This window comes from Pelophylax lessonae, assembly GCF_965119305.1.
Source record: "Pelophylax lessonae genome assembly, chromosome: 3".
NCBI lineage: Eukaryota > Metazoa > Chordata > Amphibia > Anura > Ranidae > Pelophylax > Pelophylax lessonae.
Window position 1 is genome coordinate 136,781,373 of NC_138770.1, and position 27,391 is coordinate 136,808,763.

Consider the following 27,391-nt stretch of genomic DNA (forward strand, 5'->3'; position numbering starts at 1 on the left):
GGGTGTACCCTCATTTAAAATTTGTGAAAAGAAGCAGTGTTGGCTACCTCGTCCTCCTCCTCAGGGCCAGATTAATGTAGGGTCTATTGGAGCTGCAGCTCCAGGCCCCTACCTTTTATATAGGCCCCGGGTTGGCCATATTCACTGTTACCGCTCTTCTGTCACTTGTAAACACAGAAGTCTGGCTTCTATGCTCGCTTCCCCAGGCAGCACCCTCAGAACCTCCCCACACAGCGTGAAGGCCGGACAAGGAGGGACAGTTGGCGATGCATGGATGTGTTTATGGGCTTCAGAGACAGCATCCCATGTTGAATTAGGCATGCATGGCTGCACCCTTCCTCCTCTGGGTGCATGGCAAGGCACGGCCCTAAGGCCCTTCAAAATCCTCAGCACCAAGCCCATGATGCTGTTAATCCGGCCCTGGTCCTCCTCCACCGCCGCTTCCACCTACACCGCCCATAGGTGTGCGCAGCCTATTGCATTAAGGTGTGCACCCCAAAGTTGAAATACACATGCATGTGTTTGCCAGCAGGGAGAGTAATGTATCGGGGCCATGTACCTGTAGGCAAGGAGAAATAGAGCAGAGCAGGTCCCAGGGAGATCTTTCCCATCTCCTCACTGGCAATGCTATGTGCCCTAGGTGATTAGGGTGTGCCCAGGCACACCCAGCACACCCTGTGCGCACGCCTATGTCACCGCCACATCCACCACCACCTCAACCTCCCTCCTACTCCATATGGGCCTCGTCCTTCAGAGATGAAGAAGAACATTGTTTTATTTTTCTGTTTTTTTTTGTTGTTTTAAGTTATTTCCCTATCCACATTTGTTTGCAGAGCACTTGCCATGCTCTTAATTACGTTTTGCTGCCATTTGCAGCACTCTAGCCCTTTCCTTTGGTGTTTTAGAGCCATTTTAGTGCCTTAAAGTTCGGGTCCCCATTGACTTCAATGGGGTTCGGTGTCCGGGAAAAGTTCGGTAAAAGTCCGGGACACGGACCCGGACTTTTTTTTAAAGTTCGGCCGAACCCGTCGAACACGGACATCTAGGTGTCCGCTCAACCCTAGTTATAAAGGCATTTTGTTTTCCCTAAATTAACAAATATGTTTTACTTACCTGCTCTTTGCAATAGTTTTGCACAGAACGGTCCCAAACCCCCACTTCTGAGGTCCCCTGCCAGCTCTCCAGGCTCTTCTTCTTCTTAGTGTGCATCCATAGGAAGCCGCTTCCTATGGATGCACACCTGAGGGCTCGGACATCTGTCTAATTACTAGGGATGCACCGATCTGACTTTTTTGGTCCCGATCCCGATCTTTTGCTTTGTGAAATCGCCGATCCCGAGTTCGATCCTGAAGTACTGTTTTGTGAGCTTATAACAAAATAATACTTCCAGATCGGTATCGGCAGATACCTTATAAAAGTTTTGCATTCAAAATCTAAAATGTCATGGGTTTAGTCTTTAAGAGGTTAAACTTCCCTCCTCCGGCAGACAGAACGAAAAAGATACATTGTAATCATTGTGTTTACTTAACTGTGAGAGTTGAAAGGCATTTGCAGGAGGCTCTTTTTTTTTTTTTTTCTTTGACAGCTGTTCTCTGCTCCCTCACATGCTATGTAAAGAGCAAAACCGGATCGGCCCGTGGATCGCTTAATTTTACCGATCCCCCGATCCAGCTATTTTGCCCGTCTCGGGGCCGATATCCGATCCGAATATCGGATCGGTGCATCCCTACTAATTACACACAGAGTGTGGCTCCGCTCCAGAAGGATATTCAGGGAAATCAAAGCAAATAAGTAAAGTCAGCTTTGTGAAACTGTGGAGAGCAACCTGAAGCTCCACCTGCTGGCTGCAAGTGGTAAAAATTACATTTTTTTTGGCAATAGTTAAAGTATTCATATGCCCAGTTAGTAAAATCTGATATAATCTTTAAAATGTCTGTGTAATTTCAGACGCAATGATTATGAATTTTAAATCTACAGCTTTCATTGAAATAATATCTGGTGATTGTGCAATGCATGTCCTTATTAAGGATCTTACTGTTACAGAGTGACAACCCTTTGTCCCTGTTTCCAAGTTGTGCCGCTTCGTTTTTACCCTGTCACTCATTCTTCTGATGCAAACTACAAGTCACTGTTTCAACTTACATTACTAAAGCCCTTTTCACACATGCGCACCACTCGTCCGTTTCTCATCCATCTGTTGACGGATGAAAAACGGACATTAATGCATTCCTTTGGAAAAACAGATGATCATCCATTTACTTCCGTTTTAATCTGCTTCCATGAACATCCGATTTTTTGAACGGATGGAAGCCCTACTTTTCATCCGTTAAAAAACAGATTAGCCGAAAAATAGATGTAAATGGACGAATAGTCCGTTTTTGAATGGAAAAATGGCTTCAGGACTCAAGTGGATAAGGACTCTAGCTGGCAGATGTAAAAAAATGGATGACAAAAGGATGAAAAACTGATGTAAACTTCATCTGTTTTTTTCTTTGAAAAAAAGTGACTGAATTGATCAGTCCGCATGTGGAAAAGGTGCCTTAAGCATGGTCCACTGCTGTCCCCATCAGGACACCTGCCCTGAAAAATGACATGCAGCCATCCTTGGAGTGCATGTACATAGAAAGTGGCTGTTAAATGCTGCGGATCAGATTTTTAAGCTTTTATAATCTTGGCCACTAATCAAAAGAGGTCTTTTGATCTGTTGATTAGAGACAGGCAATAGTGCTGACCAGTCACCCACATAACTAATTCCAGTGGGAAACTAGCCAAATTACCTGTGCTGTAACACCCAACTTATATATAACGCTGAAGAGATACCTATAGACTCCAAATAAATACATGTTTTTGTATAAATATATATTTACACATTTTGATATTGTTTTGACTATATCCAATAATCTTGCAAAGCAATCAAATTATATATAGAAACCTAACTGTTTACATATGAGCTCAGGCAGTCCTGGACCCACAATAGTTATAAGCAGCTTGGGCTTAAAGTACTTTTTTTTTTTTTTTACTGTGGTGGAGTAGTGGTTTAAAAATAACACTAATGCTGGGTTCACACTGGTGCCAATTGGATGCAGATTTCCCCACATCCAATTCGCATGTCAGGAGAGCTGGTTCACACAGCTCTGGGACGGCTGCAGAGCGGTTTGCAGAAGAGTCCTGTGTGCGTCTTTTGGTCCATTTCATGTCCGAATTCAGCCCAAAAGTTCAGACCTTAAACGGAGAACAGGGACGCACCGGACCCCCTGCCACTCCGCACACAATGTGAACAAGGGATCAACCAATTATCGGCCAAGCCAATATATTGGTGGCCGAAAGGGACTTTTCCCAATATATCGGCATCGGCCCTGGAGGTTACCAATATTGCCGATATTTCGGGAAAGTGCGTGTACCGGAGTGATGCCTGCAGCTAGAGGCATCAGCCCGGTACCGGCGTCCATAGCCGACGGTCCGCTGTCTTGTAATGACAACCAATGCGGCTGAGAAGGAGCTCGGCTGTCATTACAAGGAGCGGGAGGGGAGGTCCCCCCACCTTCCACGGCTCGCCCGGGTCTCCCGTCCCACCAGCAACCAGCCTGCACGGCCACCGAAGTCCCGATCAAATCCGCATTAGGCTCTGATCAGGTCTCCATGTAAAAAACCCGGAAGTGATGTCATGAGTGACATCACTTCCGGGTACTGTCTGGCGCCAGATTAAAAAAAAATTACAGCATTCAAAACAGCCAAACTTGGCATTTTGAATGCTTTTAAGTGCAGATGAGGGGGTTGGGGTCTTTTTGACCCCCAGATCCCTTCACAAAAGTACCTGTCAAAAAAAAAAAATATATATATATATATATATATATATATTTTTTTTAAATGTACAAAAACATCGGCCGATACCGATATGCATTGGCCAAAATATCGGCAACGAAAAGCCGATATCGGTCGATCACTAGTGTGAACCCAGCCTTACGTTCTACTTTATTTTACACTAATGTACCAGGTTATTGAGATGTTTTTTGAGAAAAAAGTCTTGGGTCCTGGAAGGAAATTACCATGCAAATCGCAACATCCAATTGGAGTTCCAACTTGTGCATACAACAAAAACAGTTTAATGATACATGAGTTAAGCAATGACATATTTTGTGTGCTGTCCTGGGAGTCTATCCTTGTGTCAGTAATTGCTTTACTCTTTCAGCTATGCAGATGGTTCATGGTGACAGAAGTTGCTGCTATCTTGTCATACCTAAACCAGGAACAGCTTGCTGATTGAGCTCCACAATATGCATTGTTAACAGCTCTTCCTCTATTGCGCACAGTCATTGTTGCTATTATTATTATAAACCATATGTAATGTCTGTTTTTGCAAGATATTGATTCAATTAAAAATTAGAAACATTCTTTTCACAAGAATTAATAAAATTTCCTTGAGAGAAATTTAGAAATAATAAAAAGCAAACCTAAAGTGAAATAACACCCCCGCTCTCCTGCCCACACTGCTGTCTTTAATTCAAATATGCTAAAAGAAGCCCTGAAATCCTTACCTATATTGGAGAAAACAGAACTCAGTGATCCTATAGCCGCCAGTCATCCAAGGCGAGGATCAAAAAAATTGAACATTAGGCTTGTCCTGCAGCAATGGTCACATGACCCAATGGCTCAATATTTATTGCATTACTGGCCACCAGGAGATCTCAGTATATCAGGGGTACCGTCTCAAAAACAAATATTCTTTTGGATTTAACCACTTAAGCCCCGGAAGATTTTACCCCCTTCCTGACCAGGGGGTATTTTGCGATTCGGCACTGCGTGACTTTAACGGACAATTGCGCGGTCGTGCGACACTGTACCTAAACTAATTTGACGTCCTTTTTTTCCCACAAACAGAGCTTTCTTTTGGTGGTATTTGATCACCTGTGCGATTTTTTGATCACGCGCTATAAACAAAAAAAGAGCGTCAATTTTGCAAAAATAACAATATTTTTCACATTTTTTTATATGAAATTCCCCCCCAAAAAAAAGTTAAAATCAAAATTTTTTAAAATTTTCAGCCAATTTGTTTTATGCTACATATGTTTGGTAAAAAAAATCGCAAAAAGCGTATTTTGATTGGTTTGCGCAAAAGTTATCGCGTTTAGTAACAAAGGGAAAGATTTTTGTCATTTTTGTTGTTTTTTTTTTTAACGCGTAATGGCGGCGATCTGCGATTTTTCTTGCGGTACTGCGACGTTGGGGCAGACAGATCGGACCCTTGACTGACATTTGTGACACTTTTGGGGTTACCAGTGACATTTCTACAGTAATCAGTGCTATACATATGCACTGTTACTGTAAAAATACACTGGTTGTGAAGGGGTTAACTTTATTTGGGAGGGAGGGGCTGTGTGTATCCCTAGGGGCGTGCTTTCTACTGTGATTGGCTGTGGCTTGAGCTGTAAGGACACTGATCAACGGATCTACATACTAGATCCGTTTGATCAGTGTCTTTACAGCGAGGAGAATGACAGGTGGCTTGTTTACACAAGCTGCCTGACATTCTCCCTCTTCCCCGCCGATCGCCGAGTGACCGGCGGACATCGGGTCCGCTGGTCACACGCGCGGGGGGGTCCGTGACCACGCGGGAGCGCGCCTCCGGGGGCGCGCACTCGCTCCCTAGACCCTCACAAGCTAGTGACGTAGCCCTACGTCACTTTGCCTGTGAGGGGCTGACTGCCGACGTAGATCGGCGTTAGGCAGTCGGCAAGTGGTTAAAGTGGTTCTAAAGCCTAAACATTTTTTACCTTAATGAATTCTCAGCATTCGCCCTGGTCACACAGTTCAAAGTCACATGACAAGTCGCACCCCATTTGCTGCAATAGAACCATTCAGATAGGTGCAGCTCAAGTTGCATTAACTTTGAAAAAGGTTCCTGCACTATTTCTGTGCGATTTCATTGCAGCTTGCATTGACATCTGTTAAATAGAGTCGCACAGAGTGTCAGCAAGCCGCAATGAAATTGCACTGATAGTCCATTTTGAAGTTACGCTGAAGTGTCGCAACTAGAAAGCCCTGAAACAGGGCTGGAGGTAAAAAAATATTTAGGTAGCTGTATGCCCCTTTACACCCCCTTAGCCCCGGTTCACACTTATGCGATGCGGGAAGGCTGCAAATCCGCAGCCTGTTCCTGCATCGCAAACGCACCCCCGGCAGTTCACACTGCCATATGCGATACGCTGGGGGTGTCAATGTAATCTTAACGACACCCCCAGTTTAATCGCATATCGCAGTGCGATCTTGCAGTTCGCACAGGATCGGATCGCACAAGTGTGAACTGCTGTGCGATCCGATCCTGATGCGGCTGCAAAAAAGGGTCCTGTGCGTGTTTGCTGCGGGTACGGTGCGAATTTAGCCATACAAAGTGTATGGCTACACTCGCACCGCACAGCCGATCGCATGTAATGAAGGAGCAGTGCGCTCCAACATTACATGCGAGCGCCGCATGAGTGTGAACCGGCTCTTATACTTACCTGAGTCTTCACTTGATCCAGCAATGTGTCTTTCTGTAGCAGCTCTCCCTGCTCTCACAGGGTTTGGCTCCTGCTGCTGTCAGTCAAATCATGTGACGAGGGGGCAGGGCTGAGCTATGTGGTCTCAATATATGGATGCAGGCAGCGAGGCTTGGGATCGAGCCAGCAGGTGTGTCACAATAGAAAGCGGCTCCCTATGGTGGCACACCAATAGGAGGAGGAGCCAGTAACGTCAGGAAGAGACCTGAGTGGGAGAGGCTGAGGGATGCTCTGTGCAGTGGAATTGGTACATATAAACCTGTTTTTTTTTTGTGTTTTTTTAACAATCACTTACATTTACAATCACTTTAAAAAGTAATTGCTGCACATTTTCCCAAAGCAGTAGATTGCTGAGGTTCTTGCTCAGAAAAGTTAAAGCGTTTGTTACCCCAACATATATTCATATTCCTCATATGTGCCTGCTGTACCATGTACTTGTATGAGAAAAGTATCCTGTTTTCTTTGTTTTGCTTTCTTTCCCTGGTGTTCCTGCCAATCCCTCTGCTTTCCTATTAAAAACTGACCACACTAAGCAGGAGAGCACACTGTGGTCAGTTCTCTAGTTATGCTGGGAACTCAGTGTACTCTCCTCTAATGATCAGACTTGTCCTGACACCCCCAACTGTACAACCATTTACTGGGAAGCTCGGTGTTCTGCTGCTGCTTCTCCTCCCCCCCCCCCAGCTCTTATGCAGCTGAGAACAGAGGGAGTGTGATCATTTAAAAAAATAAAAAGGGGGGGTGTTTGTATTGTTTTTTTTTTTTTTAATATCTATATAAAACTGTTTTGCCTTTTATTTATATTTTAAACTGAATGGGTTGTTTTACAAGGGGATATTTTACAATCACTTTAAGCTGACCATACAAGGCTCGAATTTTGGTCAGCTCCTGCTGAATTGGTCACAAATTGATGTAGGTGGTGCTGTTGGCATCACCCAACTCGTCCAAATGTGACTAAACTTGACTGAAAAATCAAAGGAACCAGGTGGAAAATGATTGCCTTACCAGAGACTGCATCTATTCAGAGGCAGTCGCTGTTTGGGTATTCAGATGTTGTGACATTGACGATTGCTCCATTAACACTGTTTAGTTGAATGGAGCAATCTGTTAATTTTCTCTTGCACAGCCCATGGTCTATACAAGAGAAATTTAGCCATGTATGGCTAGCTTTAGTCTTTGGCAGAGGGGATCTCAGCGAAAGAGAAGTTAGTGTGAAAGCAATGGGTTAAAGTGTGTGTACAACCAAACTTTTATTTTTATGATAGAGTAGCGATGGATTAACATCCTGTTAGGTATTGCTTGCTGTCTGTGTCCCCCACAAGGACATTTCACCCTCTTTATATGTTCTGGTGATCATTTCACCCAGACAAAAACTGATTAGAACAAGAATTATCACCAGAACGAGGACTGAGAATAATTCTTATGGTGAGGAAACCTGTTAATGTGACAGTTGTTTAAGAAGGGAATTCCTCTCACTTTGTAGAGATCTCTTCCCACTTCTTGTTGTGCCTTGAGGACAGAAACTGAGAGGAAATATTACAATAGGACACTCTGAGGTTATAACCCTTTTCCTACTCTTTCCAGAACTGAAGGAGGGAGGTCAAGGCCTCTTTTGCTATGGTTTTACCACCCAGACCACGCAACTAAAGTCTACTATACAGCCTGCGATACTTCGTGACACCACTGCAGCAAATTTAACCCGGCATGTTGAATTGACAGGTCCCACTGCCTGCAAACTTAGCCATTCAAGATAGTGGAGTCATGCCACGATCGCTGATCTGTAGGAGGGACACGCTATCTCTGCAGCCTCCATGGAGTCTCCCTACCAAAGACCTTTGTAGAACTTTATTTATTGAAGATACTCATTGTTCTAGTAGCCATACTTCACATTGAGTGTTTTTGGGTGTTTCCCTACAAATTATTATCTAACATGGGAGCTTTTGAGCCCTGGACTCCTCTGGTAATCCTGTCCTTTTTTCAGAGGGTCTTGTGGGTCCTTATTTTCTCCTCTATTGGACCACATTGGGTCACATTTAATGCATAATAACCTTATCTCTCCTGATTAAGCTAAATGCGAAACACGCCCATACACAACAAAACTGCTCATTGCTCTGTAATTTGGCTTGCAATATTATCATTTTGATGCTTAGATATGTACTTACATGTAAAGTTGTGCTTAATTGTGTAAAATATCAATGGGTTGGTCATGGGAGGTGTTTTAAAATAATAATGTTCTAATTACAGTGAGGGAAAAAAGTATTTGATCCCCTGCTGATTTTGTACATTTGCCCACTGTCAAATAAATGATCAGTGTTTAACTTTAATTGTAGGTTTATTTTAAAAGTGAGAGACAGAATAACAACAAAAAAATCCAGATAAACACATTTCAAAAAAGTTATAAATTAATTTGCATTTAAATGAGTGAAAGAAGTATTTGATCATTCAGCAGGATTTCTGGTTCCCAGGTGTCTTCTTTATGGGTACCAAGCTGAGATTAGGAGCACTCTCTTTAAGGGAGGGCTCCTATTCTCCGCTTGTTACCTTTATAAAAGACACCTGTACACAGAAGCAATCGGTCAGTCAGATTCCAATCTCTCCACCATGGCCAAGACCAAAGAGCTGTCCAAGGATGTCAGGGACAAAATTGTATACCTACACAAGGCTGAAATGGACTACAAGACCATCGCCAAGCAGCTTGGTGAGAGCGTGACAACAGTTGGTGTGATTATTCGCAAATGGAAGAAACACAAAATAACTGTCGATCTCCCTCGGTCTGGGGCTCAATGCAAGATCTCACCTCGTGGACTTTCAATTATCATAAGAACAGTGAGGAATTAGCCCAAAACTACACGAGAGAATATTGTCAATGATCTCAAGGCAGCTGGGACAATAGTCACCAAGAAAAACAAATGGTAACACACTACGCCGTGAAGGACTGAAATCCTGCAGCACACGCAAGGTCCCCCCGCCGCTCAAGAAAGCACATGTACAGGCTCATCTGAAGTTTGCTAATGAACAACTGAATGATTCAAAGGAGAACTGTGTGAAAGTGTTTTCAAGCTCTTTGGCATTAACTCAACTTGCAGTGGTTTGAGGAGGAGGAATGCTGCCTTTGACCCCAAGAACACCATCCCCACCATCAAACATGGAGGTAGAAACATTATGCTTTGGGGGTGTTTTTCTGCTAAGGGGGCAGGACAACTTCACCGCATCAAAGGGACGATGGGGGGGGGGGGGCATTTACTGTCAAATCTTGGGTTAGAACCTCCTTCCTCAGCCAGGACATTGAAAATGGGTTGTGGATGCGTATTCCAGCATTACAATGGCACAAAATGAGTGGCTCAAGAAGAAGCACATTAAGGTCCTGGAGTGGCCTAGCCAGTCTCCACACCTTAATCCCATAGAAAATATGTGGAAGGAGCTGAAGGTTCAAGTTACCAAACGTCAGCCTCGAAAACCTTAATGACTTGGAAAGGATCTGCAAAGGAGTGGGACAAAATCCCTCCAGAGGTGTGCAAACCTGGTGGCCAACTACAAGAAATGTCTGACCTCAGTGATTGCCAACAAGGGTTTGCCACCACATCCTAAAACGTATTTTGTGAAGGGGTCAAATACCTATTTCACTCATTAAAATTCAAATCAATTTCTAACTTTTTTTAAATGCATTTCTCTGGATATTTTTGTTGTTATTCTGTCTTTCACTGTTAAACTACACCTACCATTAAAATTATAGACTGATCATTTCTTTGTCAGTGGGCAAACGTACAAAATCAGCAGGAGATCAAATACTTTTTTCCCTCACTGTACATTTGGTTGTAATCATACAAAAACTTTTTATCCTTGTTTTTAATAATGTACTGTTGAGAAATGTATGTTAATAAAGCACATGGTTTTAGCAGTGTACACATATTTGTTTTTGATCCCTTGACAGATAGCACCTTTCAAATAGCCCAGGTCTTTTTTTCTTTTAGTTATTGCATGAAAACCGTAACAAAACAAAGAAGCTGAACCATTTGGTAAACATACCTAAAGTCTTTCGAATTTTAGAGATGAGCTATCTATACTAGTGGCCTTAATTAAACATCTCCCTATCTTACGCTTATATACATTTGCAACAAAATATTAAGTGATGCCCCTTGGGACTGTTTTCCTTTTTAAATGGTAAATTTCTTGTTTGCTGCAGAAGAGGATCGCTTTTGTTTAATAACTCTAGTCTGCCTGTTACCGGCAAATGAAACATTAATGACACATTTTGAAGTTTGTCTATTCTGAGTTTCCATCTCACTTTCAAAGAACAGGATGAACCATGAAAAGACTTATCAACACATTTTTTTTTTTTTTGCCCTTTGCGGTGGCAATACATTATCATCTTTGTATCTAATTAATGGATTTATGTATAATTAATAGACAGTGCACCAAAGGTCTTCTTCCTGTAATTAAGCATACTTTTTTGGTTCGGAAATAGAAGTATTATGTGTTTCTTGGCATTTGCCAATTAACTCTAGCTTGACTATTATTTTCTTGTGAGCCAATTAATACATTTGTGTTTATTTATATGTTAATATAAAAACCCACATGTTAATCTGTGCCCACAGTTTTGCTAGGACAGCCCAGAAAATGATTCTTTACATAATGCTGTATACAATGTGAATATTCTTCAAGTTTAAATTGGGAATAGCTACCTGGATTAGAGTCTAGTTCTTTAACCACTTAAGCCCCGGAAGATTTTACCCCCTTCCTGACCAGGGGTTTTTTTGCGATTTTTTACTGCGTGACTTTAACGGACAATTGCGCGGTCGTGCGACGCTGTACCTAAACGAATTTCACGTCCTTTTTTTCCCCACCAACAGAGCTTTCTTTTGGTGGTGTTTGATCACCTGTGCGATTTTTTTGATCATGCGCTATAAACAAAAAAAGAGCGTAAATTTTGCAAAAATAACAATATTTTTCACTTTTTTTTATATGAAATTCCCCCCCAAAAAAATGTAAAAATCAAAATTTTTTAACATTTTCGGCCAATTTGTTTTATGCTACATATGTTTGGTAAAAAAAATCGCAAAAAGCGTATTTTGATTGGTTTGCGGAAAAGTTATCGCGTTTGCTAACAAAGGGAAAGATTTTTGTCATTTTTGGTGGTTTTTTTTTAACGAGTAATGGCGGCGATCTGCGATTTTTTTTGCGGTACTGCGACATTGCGGCGGACAGATCGGACCCTTGACTGACATTTTTGACACTTTTGGGGGTACCAGTGACATTACTGCAGTAATCAGTGCTATATATATGCACTGTTACTGCAAAAATGACACTGGTAGGGAAGGGGTTAACTGTATTGGAGAGGGAGGGGTTAAGTGTGTCCTAGGGGCGTGATTCTTACTGTAGTGGGACAGGTCTCCTAGTGTAAAAACAGAGATCAACGGTTCTACATAGTAGAACCGTCTGATCTGCATTTTTACACAGGGGAGAATGACAGGCGGCTTGTTTACATAAGCCGTCCGCCTTTCTCCCGCTCTACCGCCGATCGTAGTGTGACCGGCGGACATCGGGTCCGCCGGTCACACGCCCGCACTCCTCTGTGAACAGGCCGAGGCGGGCGCGCACTCGCCCGATATTGGCTCAAAACCCGGTGACAGGCTAGCGACGTAAATCTACGTCACTCTGCCTGGCCGGGGCTGACTGCCGCAGTAAATATACTGTGCGCAGTCGGCAACCGGTTAAAGCGCTCTTTTTCCATTATATCATATTTCTTTCTTTTGTAAGTAATGAGAGGAAATACCCAAGTTTATTAATGTTATCTAGGTGAGTAGCATTGTGCAGGCATTGGGGTAGCATGCTAAAAAGGGTCTATAGAGCATGGTGCAATGTCACTCTTTGGTCATTAGGTTTTGAAGCTAATACAGCTCAATTGAGCAGTGACCACTCTACCCAATAGCAGAACTCCCCACAGTTTGGATTTTGGTAAAATAGGCTCCTCTATTAAATTATTAATTGTTTGTGTAGATCTATGTGTGCTGTTCCTTGAGAAAACAATGAAAATTAAGGATATTGATTATAGTCATTCTTAAGCTTTGTCTTAAGCTTATATCAATAAAGAAGCTAAGGGCATTCTTTTCCATTGCTCTGCAGGTCACTGGTAGTTTTACTACAGGGGTCTTAGTACAAAATATAGCTCCTTTAAAGTTAAAATGCCCCATACCAAAGCACCCTCCTCTACTTAAATGCATAGCCTAAAACACAAAAGCAACCCTTAAATTCAGCCTTTACCCTGTCCCTTGTCATGTAGTCCACTTCAACCCACAAAATCTAACCAATACCTAAAGAAAGTCTCTAACAGATAACCCCTTTCCCCAAACACTAAACATTTATGTTGCTAAATATGCACTTTGACCTGGTCCTGCACTGCAAGCCTCTGAACCAATAGTTAGCAGTCCCACACTGAGTCAAGAATACATTCTAGCAGCTCCTCTTCAACTCCCACCAGGGCAGAGAGGACAAAGAGAGGTTGCTGGGGGGAAATGGGGGTCAGTTAAAGGATAACTATACTAAAACCAATTTCATAATCCTACAGTCAGATAAGTGAAAGTTTTAATTGATTGCAAGGAATAAATAGACTGATACAATAGTTTGGTTAAACAAGCTCACTCATGAAAAGCATGCAGTGAATGTATCCAGATAAACGTTTAAACGTGCCTTTCTTATTATACAGTATCAGTACACCCCTCACATTTTTGTAAATATGTTATTATATCTTTTCATGTGACAACACTGAAGAAATTACACTTTGCTACATTCTAAAGTAGTGACTGTACAGCTTGTATAACAGTTTCAATTTGCTGTCCCCTCAAAATAACTCAGCACACAGCCATTAATGTCTAAACTGCTGGCAACAAAAGTGAGTATACCCCCAAATTGAAAATGTCCAAATTGAGCCAAAAGTGTCAATATTTTGTGTGGCCTCCATTATTTTCCAGCACTGCCTTAATCCTCTTGGGCGCGGAGTTCACCAGAGCTTCAGAGACTGCCAATGGTGTCCCCTTCTAGTCCTCCTTGACGACATCACATAGCTGGTGGATGTAAGAGACTTTGCGCTCCTCCACCCTCTGTTTGAGGATTCCCAACAAATGCTCAATAGGGTTTAGGTCTGGAGACATGCTTAGCCAGTCCATCACCTTTACTCTTGTTGTCGTCTTGGAGGTGTGTTTGGGGTCATTATAATGTTGGAATACTGCCCTGCTGCCCGTTCTCTGAAGGGAAGGGAAGGGATCATGTTCTCCTTCAATATGTAACAGTACATTTTGGCATTCATGGTTTCCTCAATGAACTGTAGCTCCCCAGTGCCGGCAGCACTCATGCAGCCTCAGACCATGACACTCCCACCACCATGCTTGACTGTAGGCAAGACACACTTGTCTTTGTACTCCTCACCTGGTTGCCACCACACACGCTTGACACCATCTGAACCAAATACGTTTATCTTTGTCTCATCAAACCACAGGACATGGTTCCAATAATCCTTTTTCTTAGTGTGCTGGTCTTCAGCAAACTGTTTGCGGGCTTTTTTTGCTCATCATTTTTAGAAGAGGCTTCCTTCTGGGATGACAGCCACGTAGACCAATTTGATGTAGTGTGCGGCGTATGGGCTGAGCACTGACCCCCCCAACCCTTCAACCTCTGCAGCAATGCTGGCAGCACTCATACATTTATTTCCCAAAGATAACCTCTGGATAGGACTCTGAGCATGTGCACTCAACTTCTTTGGTCGACCATGGCGAGGCCTGCTCTGAGTGGAAGCTGTCCTGTTAAACTAAAAAACTGTGTAAACCGGCACTAATTACAATGATTATTGTGTAAAAACCAATAATAGACCATATCAAAAAGACATAACACACTTATTTAAAATATTCATAAAATAGTGATTGATATATAGAAGTTCATAAAAAAGTCCATGTGAGTGTGCATAAAAATATAATTGATAATGAAGCAAAAAATTAGTGATCCAAAACGTGATGTTAATAATCAATCAAACAGTGTCACCAATGTGAAAATCCCAACACAGAATCCAACATTGAGTGCAGTGACCACTCACCTCAATGATGAATGAATAAGGTGTTTATCATGGGTATAATACTCATCTGTGAAGCTCCAATAGAGGTAATAGCTCAACTGGTATGGAGTTGTGGATAGATAGCCAAACCTATTGGAAGTAAATATCCCCTTGGTGATTCACTCATAAAAAAATAAATAAGGGCTCTATGGTGTAGTATATAAGATAAATATTTAATAAAAAAACATAAGTAACTTACATATAAGTTCAGACAGATGAATAGGGGCATGGACCGCTCAGTCCCTGCAGTAAGCCGCGTGCAAACCCTGAACTTCGGGTAACGACCGCAGACCGGAAGTGACGTCACCCAGCCCCTCCCTTTTTTTTTATTTACTTGTCCTGTTAAACTGCTGTAATATCTTGGCCACCATGCTGCAGCTCAGTTTCAGGGTCTTGGCAATCTACTTATAGTCTAGGCCAGGAATATGCAAACGGTGGCCCTCCAGCTGTTGCAAAACTATAAGTCCCATCATGCCTCTGCCTCTGGATGTGATGCTAGTGGCTCTCAGAGTCTTGCTATGCCTCTTGGGACTTGTAGTTCTGCAACAGCTGGAGGGCCATAGTTTGCTTATCCTTGGTCTAGGCCATCTTTATTTAGAGCAACAATTCTTTTTTGCAGATCCTCAGAGAGTTCTTTGCCATGAGGTGCCATGTTGAACTTCCAGTGACCAGTATGAGAGAGTGAGAGCAATAACACCAAATTTAACACACCTGCTCCCCATTCACACCTGAGACCTTGTTACACTAGCGAGCCACATGACACCTGAGGATGGAAAATGGCTAATTGGGCCCAATTAGGACATTTTCACCTAGGGGTGTACTTTTGTTGCCAGCGGTTTAGACAATAATGTGTGTTGAGTTATTTTGAGTGGACAGCAAATATACACTGTTATACGAGCTGTACACTCACTACTTTGCATTGTAGCTAATTCTTTCAGTGTTGTCACATGAAAAGATATAATAAAATATTTTCAAAAAATGGGAGGGATGTACTCACTTTTGTGAGATACTGTATATAAACAATTATTTATTTTACTATTTTTTTCTTGGCTTTGTTAAAGGTGAACTATGTTACATTTATAAAGGTAGTTTCTTTTTATATAGACTTCACTTTTCTGTGCTCATGTTCTCTTTAGAGTTGTAATTTATGACCTCTAGCCAGTTCCATTTCAAGGTCACTGACCTCCATCCTCCTTATTCCATCTACAGTTTCAATCCAAAGTGCCATCTTTACTGCAGCCTTTGTTGTTGGGCATTCCATTCCTAATTTAAATGTATTTCTTTCTGAAAGGTTTAAGCTTTCCCTGTGTGATCTAGAATTGCGTAATTGTCTTTATTTTTTCCATTAGTTGATCCGACATAATCTGTTATTGTCAGTTGTTACTGTTTGGAGTGAAATTAGTCAGATCTCTTGTACACCTGAGATCTGAGGTCTGCGAGTACTGCAGTGATTACAGCTTGTTTTTGCTGTCAGGGTGACTTTTCTTTCTGTTATTTCAGTCTAGACTTAGTTAATTACCAGACAGAAGGGGATCTTTGTGCAATGAAATAGATAAAATTGTTCTTTTGATTTTTTTATTTTATGAACCAAGGTCTTCCTACCTTTAGGTCAGTTGCTAAAATATTTTTTTTTTTTTTTTTTTATGACTCTGATAATAAAATGGGCAACAAGAAAATAATATAAGATATCATTTTTTTAACATTCAGTCTGCATGATACCATGAATGCCTAAAAACATATTTTTGTAACAGGATGTGAATCTTAATCCCTTTACAGCCTGGGCTTCCACCATATGGGATTGCTTATACTTGGCCTGCACATTCACATCATTCTCTTGAAATCATGACAACTAGGGGTGCAACGGCTGGGAAATTGGTACAGTGGTCCCTGACTTACAGGCCTTTATTCCTATAGTGGTCCTGCTACTAAGAAACAGTGAAATCTTACTGCCATAAATTCTGAATCTCTTCAATACCCCCTAAGAATTTTAGGTGTTTATTCCTATTTTTACATGTTCCAAATGTATTAGGTTGCTTTCTATATGATATAAAATCAATAAAGGACCAACAGTGACACTGGGAATCCTTTATAAAGGCAAAAATAAGGTGTGTAGACCCAGATACGTGGTCACAGTGGGCTCACTCATAATTTCCCAAAGATATAAGAACCTGCCCTGTCCATGTGCAGTTTTCTCCTTTTTGCAAGTTTCCAGCTGATCTGTGTGGCTGACAATGCCATTTTTTTAATTGTGGCAGTCTTAGCTGCCTTGTAAATGTGATGTATTGGCTTCTGATGTGTTGCTGTACATTTAAGAAGGATGGTACTCCCTTCAGGTGATCCTGCTTTTAGTTTGCACATTGCTTTATATGCCCAATAGTTAGACATTTTTAAAGTTTTAAGTTAGAGAGCACACCTTACAAATACTGAGATTATATAATACTTGGATTTCCAAGCTCAAACTTACCAACCAGCCAGCAACCAGCCAAATTGACCTGTCTAACAATAAATGTTAGGAACAGGGGTTTAGTCTGCACACATTTGCAAATACATGCATAAGCTACATGCCCCAACAAGGCACCCTGTTTTCTGTAGTCTCTAACTCTAACTTCAGTGAGTCTCCACAATGGGAGCACATGCATTTTAATGGATAGGCAGAGGGCAGGTGGACCTGGAGACCACCCCTCCTTAAAGGTACAGGGGCACACAGAACACCCGGCACATAGCACTATGGCAGCAAAGTGTGTTGCCTAACCAATATAATCAAAATACAAACAAGTGGCCACTGCCACCACCTATAACTGGACTTTGCAGCAAGAAGCACTGAAAGGGTGAGGTATGTCAAACAAATACAAAGAGATTTCTAAGCTCAAACTTACTAGCCAGCTGGCAACCAACGGAATAGACCTGTCTAACATTATGCGTTAAGAACAAGAGTTTAGGCTGCACACTTTTGCAAATACATACGTAAGCTACAGGCCCCATCAAAGCACCCTGTTTTCTGTAGTCCTTAACTCTATAACTTCAGTCAGTCTCCACAATGAGAGCACATGCATTTTAATAGATAGGCAGAGGACCGGTGGACCTGGAAGGAACCCACCCCTCCTTAAAGGTACAAAGGCACACTGAATACCCAGCACATAGTACTATGGCAGCAGTGATGTCAGTGCATTGTCTGACCAATATTAAACTTTACAGAAGAGCCATGGCATGGCAGTGTGGCTTCAACATGTATTTTCACTCTTCTTTCTCTTTTTATTTTACCTGAGTAGTTAGTTGGGTTTTTTGCTAGTTAGATGGAAAGTTTGCTGAGCTCCCTTGGTATTGTTTTGTATATTGCCCTGCCCATGTGAATCTTTCTCCTCTTTGTTCATTTTAGATTGACCTGAGTGACTTCCATTTTTGCTTTTTAGATTCGAGAAACTGTCGCCCCCATGAACCAAAAAATTTAATTTCAGTTTTGGGTGAACTGACCATTTATATTTTTGGTTTGACCTATGATTGATGGCCTTCCCAGGCTAGTAGTGAGGTAGAGAAAATAAGAGAGGGTTGGACATTGCGTGCCTTTACCAGAAGTCAGAATTTGTATATTAAAGCACTTGAGTGTTTAAGGTGTATGTAAACCCTAACAATGAACTTCTATTTGATCTTTCTTTCCTACATATTGAAAGCATTTTGTATTTACATTTGTATCTGTTCAACAACTGCAACTAAAAAAAAAAAAACCTAGCGATCCTGAAAAAAGTTTTGTGAGTTATTTATTTCTTGAGCTCTCTGCTGACCGCTATAATTTAGCATTTTACCTGTGGACTAGATAACACCTCCCTCCAATGTTATGGAGGAGAGGGAGAAGTGTTCTGTAGTGCGCACACTTCTTGTCCTGGGGTGGCAATGCTGCTTTGCCATAGATACAGCACTGTCAGCGTGCATTGTCACCTTAGGACAGGGTGCTTGTTACTAACAGTATCACCGGGTGAATAAAGAAATAAAAAAAGCTTGAAAAAAGCTATTACATATAAGGACAGGTATACTGGAATATACTATAATACACTTTTCTTCTTGAGTTTAGACATCTAGACACCGTTGGGTACTAGTAGCTTGTGTACTATTTCTATAAATATAGAATATGTCCAAACTTGTGTATACTGGAGCTCTGTAAAGACTGCTTTTACGGCCACCAGATAATGCTACCTGAAAGTAGATTGTACCTTTTATAATGCTGCATAAATTCCAGAGGCTTTGAGTTAATATTTAGTAAGAGTAAAGTGTAACATTTTGCAACTGTGTAGGTCTCTCTACATAGCATAATTTGTGGTTCCATTAAATCCTGAAACCTTGATGTGAATGTTACTCTGTGGCCACATCAGATGCCTCCAGTGATCAGTAAATGAAGGCGCAATTCATCTTACTCAAGAAGAAGGTGTCACTTCTTCCCTTATGCAGATTTAAACCTTTTATTCACTGCAGGGATTGCCACAAGGTTTTAAATTATTGTCTCCCCAAATTCCCACAGCATGTTGTAATCTTTGCAGATCCTTAGATGACATTTTCTCTCTCCATCTTTCAGTGCACGTTTGGAAGATAGCCCTTGGGTAAAACTGGTAAAGGCAATGCTTTCCAGCTGTGAGACCAAGAGCAGAGAAGAAACAGCAGCCGAAATTTTGAAGTTGTGCCGCTCTTTCTACGGCTCCAAACATGCCTTCTCCGCTGAGGTGAGCTAGTTTTATTATTAGAAAATTCTGCTACCACTAAGCTCCTACTCCTCAGGGGTATTCCTGTCTTCTCGACAACTTTTCTATATATATACCACTAAACTTTGTTGTTTTACTGTACAACATTATTTTTCTGCATAAGCAAATCCTGATAATAGCGTACCTGCCACCCTTTAGCAATCTAAAATCTGTACTTCAGGCAGATATAAAACAGTGTTAGTTATGTAAAGCGCAGTAATTCTCCCTACTTGATCCATGTATATTGATGAGATTTTTACAGACTTTTGTAGCGGAATTCCTGCATTCTGAAGAGAAGCTGTTTGTCTTAACAAATCTTTTTCAAACTGATTCCGAAATGAAAGGGTCAATGTTCAGTATAGACATCTTGTGCTTCTCAGTGTTGCAATGAGGAAAGTTGCAGTGTCTGCGTCCCTTTGGAAGTAGTTATCCTCTAGGGAGTAGTTTACCAAAATTGAAATTCCTATTAGAGGTGATGCCCTTTACTTGATTCTTCGCAGAGAAGAGAAAATCAGTGAGCCAATCTCACTAGCAGGAAAGGATATTTGTGGGGTCTATTTTGTACAGAATGCCTCAACGTTGCCATATTGCATTACATTTATTAAACATTTTTAGAAAATCACATGACTTCAAAATTGAAATGGAAAGATCATTTTTAATAACAGTAAATCACAAAATGGCTTGCATAGCAATTGTATATGCTATATTTATATATTTAGGAAAGCACAGTTTTCCTTTAAAAAATATTAATTGTGCTTTTTAGATACAGGTAGTAAAAATACTTCAGTCTTTCTTTATTTTAGCTTTTGCGCCACAGTGCTCGGTGAGAGAAGGGTTTAATAGTGCACTCTAATCCTTTATTCAGCAGTGTATGTTTAAATACAATAAAAGTACACTCACAAAAGTTGCTTAAAACAAGCATATCACAAGCTCCATGTGGAGCTGCCAGTGCTGAGTCCAGTCCCGACAGAGACCGCTGACATGACAGGAATGCTGTGAAAGCCAGAGATCCAGGCATATTGCCACGGGAGAGTCGAGAGAGGAGCTGGTTAGGGAGTTGAGATTCTGTTTCTGATGCGTTTAGAAGGCCAAACTACGCCTCCTTCATCAGCCAAGAGCTCCACATGGAGCTTGTTATATGCCTGTTTTAAGCGACTTTTGTGAGTGCAATTTTATTGTGGCTACAGAGTCTGTGGCATCCTTTCTTGAGTCTCCCGTGGCTGTTGTCTGGTAGTTTGCCTGGATCCCTGGCTTCCACAGTGCTCCTATCATCTCAGCAGTCTCTGTTAGTACTGGCAGCTCCACATGGAGCTTGCTATATGCCTGTTTTAAGCTACTTTTGCGAGTGCAAATTTATTGTATTTTATTGTTTTTTAACCTACACTGTTGAATAAGTCCCGCTACACCGTTGGCGGTTTGGTGCCTCCTTCTCCGCTTCCCCTTCTTCTGTTGCAGCTTACCAATTCTCAGCTTGTCCAAAGAGACAGCCTAACTCCAGCCAGCTGTGTCAGCAAGAGACTTTCTATTGATAATAACCCAGACCTCCGGGGGTATATACGTCTATATATACATGCATATATCTTTGTCATTTAATATCTTTGCTTGTCAACATTATTTGAGGTCAAATAGAGTGCCTGACACTGTCGCGGCCAAAGGTGAGAGCAAACAATCTCCCTTTCCTATTGGCAAGGGTCACACCCAATAGAGAGGCAATTGTCTCCTGGCCAATGGCGATCCACAGTTTGTAATGTAGGCATGGCTTACCTGTCAAGGTGAGTGCAAAGAAGTCACTGGAAGAGAAGCTAGAAAATGATGATCACTGAGAAATGTGTGGGGACAGGTTTGCTTTGAAGTGACTACACACTCTGTGTTCTATCATTGTGTACACTGCAGTGCAGGGTCATCAACTGTGTTTTACAATGACAGAGCGCTCGGACCGCACTATTTATCCTTTGGTAAATAGTAGAGATTTTGCCACTGAATACAACATTTCTTTGGAACATGAAAGGAAATCCGTGCAGAGAGAATTGTGAGGCTGCCTTTTCTGATCTCTACTTGAAAATGCTTGTTAATTGGCTATATCTGAGTTCAATACCTGGCATCACTGACCCAGCTCAAGCATGCAGCAGGTGTGGAGCTATATAAATCCTGTATAATTATAATAATGCCGAGCACCTGAATGCTCATTTAAAATGTTCTCCTCCTCTCACAATAAGTTTGTGAGAATCATCTACCCTGCCTACAGTGGCTGAAGCAGACTCTGCTCGCAAAAATTAAAGGAACACTTTTTAATCACAGTATAGCATCAAGTCCTGTAAACTCATGGGATATTGATCTGGTCAGTTAAGTAGCAGAGGGGTTGTTAATCAGTTTAAGCTGCTTTGGTGTTAATGAAATTAACAACGGGTGCACCAGATTGGCAACAACCTGTAAAACAGGAATGGTTTTACAGGTGGAGGCTACTGACATTTATTTTCCCTACTCATCTTTTCTGACTGTTTTTCACTAGTGTTGCATTTGGCTAGGGTCAATGTCACTACTGGTAGCATAAGGCGATACCTGAACCCTATAGAGGTTGCACAGGCAGTCCAACTCCTCCAGGATGGCAAATAAATATGTGCCATTGCCAGAAGGTTTGCTTTGTCTCCAACCACAGTCTCAAGAGCATGGAGGAGATTCCAGGAGACAGACAGTTACTCTAAGAGCTGGACAGGTCCATAGAAGGTCCTAAACCATCAATAGGACCAGTATCTGCTCCTTTGTGCAAAGAGGAACAGGATTAGCACTGCCAGAGCCCTACAAAATGACCTGCAGCAGGCAACTGGTTTGAATGTCTTTGATCAAACAAACAGATTTCATGAGGGTGGCCTGAAGGCCTGACGTCCCCTACTGGGCCCTGTGCTCATTTCCCAGCACCATGGAGGTCGATTGGCATTTAAACACTAGAATTGGCAGGTCCGCCACTGGCAGACTGTGCTTTTCACAGATGAGAGGAGGTTTACACTGAGCACATGTGACAGACTTGAAAGGGTCTGGAGAAGCCATGGAGAATGGTATGTTGCCTGTAACATCATTCAGCATGACCAGTTTGGTGGTGGGTCAGTGATGGTCTGGGGAGGCATATCCATGGTGGGGCGCACAGACTTCTGCAGGCTAGACAATGGCACCCTGACTGCCATTACTGTAGGTATCGTGATGAAATCCTTGGACCCATTGTCAGACCCATAGCTGGTGCAGTGGGTCCTGGGTTCCTCCTGGTGTATGACAATGCCTGGCCTTATGTGGCAAGAGTATGCAGCCAGTTCTTGAAGGATGAAGAAATTGATACCATTGAATAGCCCCCACGCTCGCCTGACCTAAATCCAGTAGAACGTCTCTGGGACATTATGTTTCGGTCCATTGGATGCCGCCAGGTTGCATCTCAGTCTGTTCAGGAGCTTAGTGATGCCCTGGTCCAGATCTGGGTGGAAATTCCCAAGGACACCATCTGTTATCTCATAAGGAACCTTCCCCCGACTTTGTCAGGCATACATATAAGCACGTGAGTTGCTGCAATGCAATTTCAGCAAAATGGACTAGCCTGCTACATCATTTTTTCACTTTGATTTTTGGGGTGTCTTTGGATTCAGCCCTCTGTAGGTTGATAGTTTTCATTTCCATCAAACGATGTGGCACCCTTTCAGTCCTAACACATTATGAAGGCCATATCAGTATAGATATCCAGCATGATATTTTTCCCCTTTTGAGATCTGATGTGTTTTCAAAGTGTTCCTTTACTTTTTTTGAGCTATGTATAACTAAAAGACATCAAGAAACATGTTTTTGTCATTATTTGTAATTTTGTAAAAAAAAAAAAAAATGGCTACTCGGTCTAAAATGTCTGGGCCTATTTTTTTGTCCCAGTTCGGGCATGTGTATAAAGCTTCCTGTGTACTCTAGAAGAGTACCATGTGACCTCAGAGTGCTTTCAATAACAGCCTTGCAGTTTATGCAAAACAAAAAAATTGTACAAGCATACTTGTACCAATCTTAAGGTATGTAGAGTGGGAAGAATCCCACTCTTCCCAATTAAAATTCTGTCAGGTTTTATCTGTGATGCTAGGAAAAGAAATGGGGAAAGCGATTGTCACCAGAAGAGGAAGTCACAGACAACAATAAAAAAAAAAAATGGAAAGTTCTATCTCTTTCCCATTACATCCTGTCCTGGCAAGCCACTAGGAGAAATCTCCCCACTGGGGACTGGACTAAACCTGGCAAAGCCTCTAACCTCCACGATGTCACAAGCAAAAACTAAAAGGAGAGGTCTAAGAAATATTAAATGTTGGCACAAGGGTTTGTATAATTATTTTTTGTAATAAATGAACAGAGCAGCTTGGTCACCTGGTTGTTAAATAGGCAATGAAGAAGCAGCCTCCTGTAGGCAAGCACACTGTGCTGGGTTGACAGCACAGTGGTTTACCTGATTTGATTCACAATGCTACCTTTCTATCTCTTAGCCTACCTAGAAATGTCAAGCTTTGCTGATTTGAATGGTCCAGGATGTTGGCATAGCTGCAGGAACTTGCAAGTTGTTGCATTTTGCACATCATAGCAACTTTGTTCTTTTTCTTTTTGCCAAGGGAGTAACAAAATCATAGGGCCCTACTAGTAGACACATTACCACTACCCCTCTGTGCAATCAGTAGGGTAAAGCAGCCATATTGTATAGGAAACATTGATGAAAACAGGTAGTGGCTGCATGGGTAACCACTAGCCATTATAACTGTCAGAAAACCTTTTATTTTCTAGACTGCCTCTTACATACTGTGTGTTATTTATGTGTTGTCATGTTCACCTACAAATCAAATCTATCTTAGCTGATAGAATTGTCTATCTGCATCTCTTGAAAGCATTTTTAGCGCAATTTGCTTCTTTTTATAGCTCTCTTCTTCATTTATGATTGTGATGGCTTTTCACACTGTGTACTGTATCAAAATGTTACTTGAAAATTGCTCTCTCGCTCAGCGCAGGTTCTATGCGCCCTGCGAATTTACGGCCCGGCACATTGTATCCATGGCAATGGATGGCGCTGCTTCTCGTCTCATCAAGAAATACAGCTTTGCATCCATCCAGTGTGCAGCAATTTGGCTGGCGGAGTATAATATATTGTGGATGGAAATTTAAGCGCCGACTGCTGGGTTTCTGCTGCCGTTAGATGTGACAGGCAGGAAGAAATCCATTTAAAACCAACCTTCCCCATCTCCTCTTAGTTAAAGCATTGATATCTGTCATTGAGATAGGCTGACAGGCGTGCACTTTGACACTGCTTAACTGGCTAAACAAACCATGACTTCTTCTCATGTTTGCCTGGAAAGAAATAAAATCGGTGCACGCTGCAAATCTCATTTTTGTTCTTTTCAGGTGTAATAACCTTGTCACCACTGTTATGTACAATGAAGAGATTGTTTTCATGGCTTTTCTCTTATGTATCCTTTTAGTTGCGCTTTCCTTCTCAATTGGGCCTTTTTATCCTGTGGCATTACAGAGGGGTTTTTGTGTGTGTATGCGTGCGCTTCAATAAAAAAACTGTTTTTCACAGCTGTTTCCTAAAGGCCAATTCTTCCTTCTAGAGAGACTAGTGGAGAGATATCTTGTAGTTTTTTATGTCTACCTCAATGTCTCCTTACACTTGTCTGTTTTTCAGCTCCATGCCCCATTTTTTTTGTTTCTTCTGGTGAATAAATCAGGGGAGTTTGCCACCATAATTGTAATAGATGTTGCAGTTTTTGGAAACCAGTCTTTGATAAATCTTGCCAACAACCATAATTATGATACATTAGCTTTTAGAACCCGGAGCTGGTAATGTTTAGCATGGGATTCAGAGCCCTCCCATTACTAATTACACCAACTTGTATTTGCCTTACATCAGCGGGCGATGCAGAACAGGACCGAGTGGTGTTCATGTCTTTCTCCAACTGGTGTGGACGCATGCACGGCCAATGTTATGTAGGCCCTAATAGAAAACCATCTCTCTGAAGGGTTGCGAATACACAGCTCTTTAGCAAGCGAAGGACTCATGTCTAGGGGCTTTTGTTTACATCAGAATGCAGCTTAAAACTAGGTCAAATGCATTTTAATGCACAAACTACCCTTCACCATATTGGGGTTAAGTAACTCTTTAGCAAAAAAAAAAAGAACCTGTGTCTATAGACTTTTTTTCACATACAAGTCAAGGGGAATGCAAAAGCAGCTTGATGCAGCTTGGACATACTGTGGCTCAAATGCAGGTTAAATAAGCATGTTTCAATGAAATATAAAAGCATCTTGAACTCACTGTAAGTGAAAGGCATGTGAAAGCATGTTGCATTAGGCTTAGGCCTTAAAGTGTTACTAAACCTCAGACCCTGCATTCACTATACCTGATTTCCTGCAGTACACAGGACATGAAAATGTACGGTAATTATTTTAGTAAATATAAACTGCTAAAGACCTTTTTTCATCAGCAATATATAGCAGTCTTATGAGTTCTATGAGTGTCTGGTTAAAGCTTGTAGGAGGTGTTTTCATACTGCACTGGCTGTCCTGTCAGGATGCAGGACCCCTAACCCTCTGTCTGGACAGTGCTGGTTGGCCATCTGCTGATCACATGCACCCTCCCAAGAAAAAAAAAAAATAAACTCTCTAGCAATACACACCAAACTGGGCATTTACAGCCTGTCCCCTGGCTCTGTATTATCAGGAAATATATTGGGAAAAATGGAAGGAGAAGAGGATCAGAGGAGACAGGATCAAACAGTATTTTTACTCAATGCAGAGGATTACCCATTAGGTTCCACAGTGAGAATAACAAGCATGCTTTACTGCATTTATAGACTGATTTTACCGTTTAGTAACACTTTAAATGTCATTCCTTTGTGATTTAGATCCATTTTAATTCACAAACGACCCATTATCATATTGGAATAAAATAACTCTTTAGCAAACTAAGGACTTATCTCTGGGTATTTGTTTGCATCAGAACTTGCTTTTCACCCCAAACAATTTAAGAAGCTTTTAAAAGCAGGTTGTTGCAGCTTAGAAGTAGGTCAAATTCAGGTAAAATAGACTAATTTCAATGAACCAAGAACTGGTGTCAAGTGAAAGCAGAACGCACCCGAAAGCGTGTTGCATGGGGCCTTAAATGTCATTCATTTGGGGTAATATCCACTCTAATGCACAAACTACCTATCATCATATTGGGGTTTATAATTCAAGGGCATTATTAATAATTCGATCCCATTCACACCACTGATATTGTATTGCACTGAATTGCCAAATATGTCTCTTGTTACTGTATAAGGTAGCATTTATAATTAAAACTAATTCCACAAAAAAAAAAAAAACACATTTGGCATTTTTACACATACCTTGGACCATATAAAACTATCTGCATTGTGCTGTTAAGTTACCTGCCAAGTCTTTCTCCCAGTAGAACAGATGCACTAAACTGATTTGGCTACCCTCCTCTAAACATTACTTAGGTTTCCAGATTTATAGGAATATATATCTGTATCCAAATATATTATTAAAAAATTTGACATTTTGTAAAGTATCAGCTTTATTAAACCAAATAGACAGGGACTTTATCCAGTGCTGTGTTATCAACAAAAGTTATTAGAAATGGAATCCAGAGGGACCTCTTCAGATTCTATACAAAATAGTACGATGTTTGCCCAGCTTTAGAACCAGGCATAGGCTAAAACAAAGAAAGATTTGCAATCGTGTCTGCTCCTCAATATCATTTCTTAGAGTAGAGTCTTTGCCTAAACAATAAAATCCCTCCCCATGGGCACTGACAGGTAATCACCCACAAAGGTATGTGCAGCAGAGACCAAGAGTTTGACATCTGATGCCAACAATGATATGGGTCTATGCAAATCGTAAAGTAGGCTATTTTTACCAGACTTAAGGAGAAGGATAACCTTGGCAATGCCCGCTAATATAGCTTTTCTGCTGGGAGGTGGTTCACGTACCCATAACTATTGCTGTGTGTCTACTTGGCTTAGTGG

At 41.5% G+C, this 27,391-nt stretch overlaps 1 protein-coding gene across 1 annotated transcript in view; it reads left to right on the top strand.

Annotated features, from left to right (window-relative positions):
* NBAS (NBAS subunit of NRZ tethering complex) overlaps positions 1–27,391 on the top strand; it is a 1,303,215-nt gene that overhangs the window by 1,217,951 nt on the left and 57,873 nt on the right. The window contains exon 50 of the mRNA XM_082252487.1: positions 19,202–19,346. Within this exon, the coding sequence (XP_082108613.1) occupies positions 19,202–19,346 (145 nt within the window). The remainder of the gene's footprint in view (positions 1–19,201; positions 19,347–27,391) is intronic.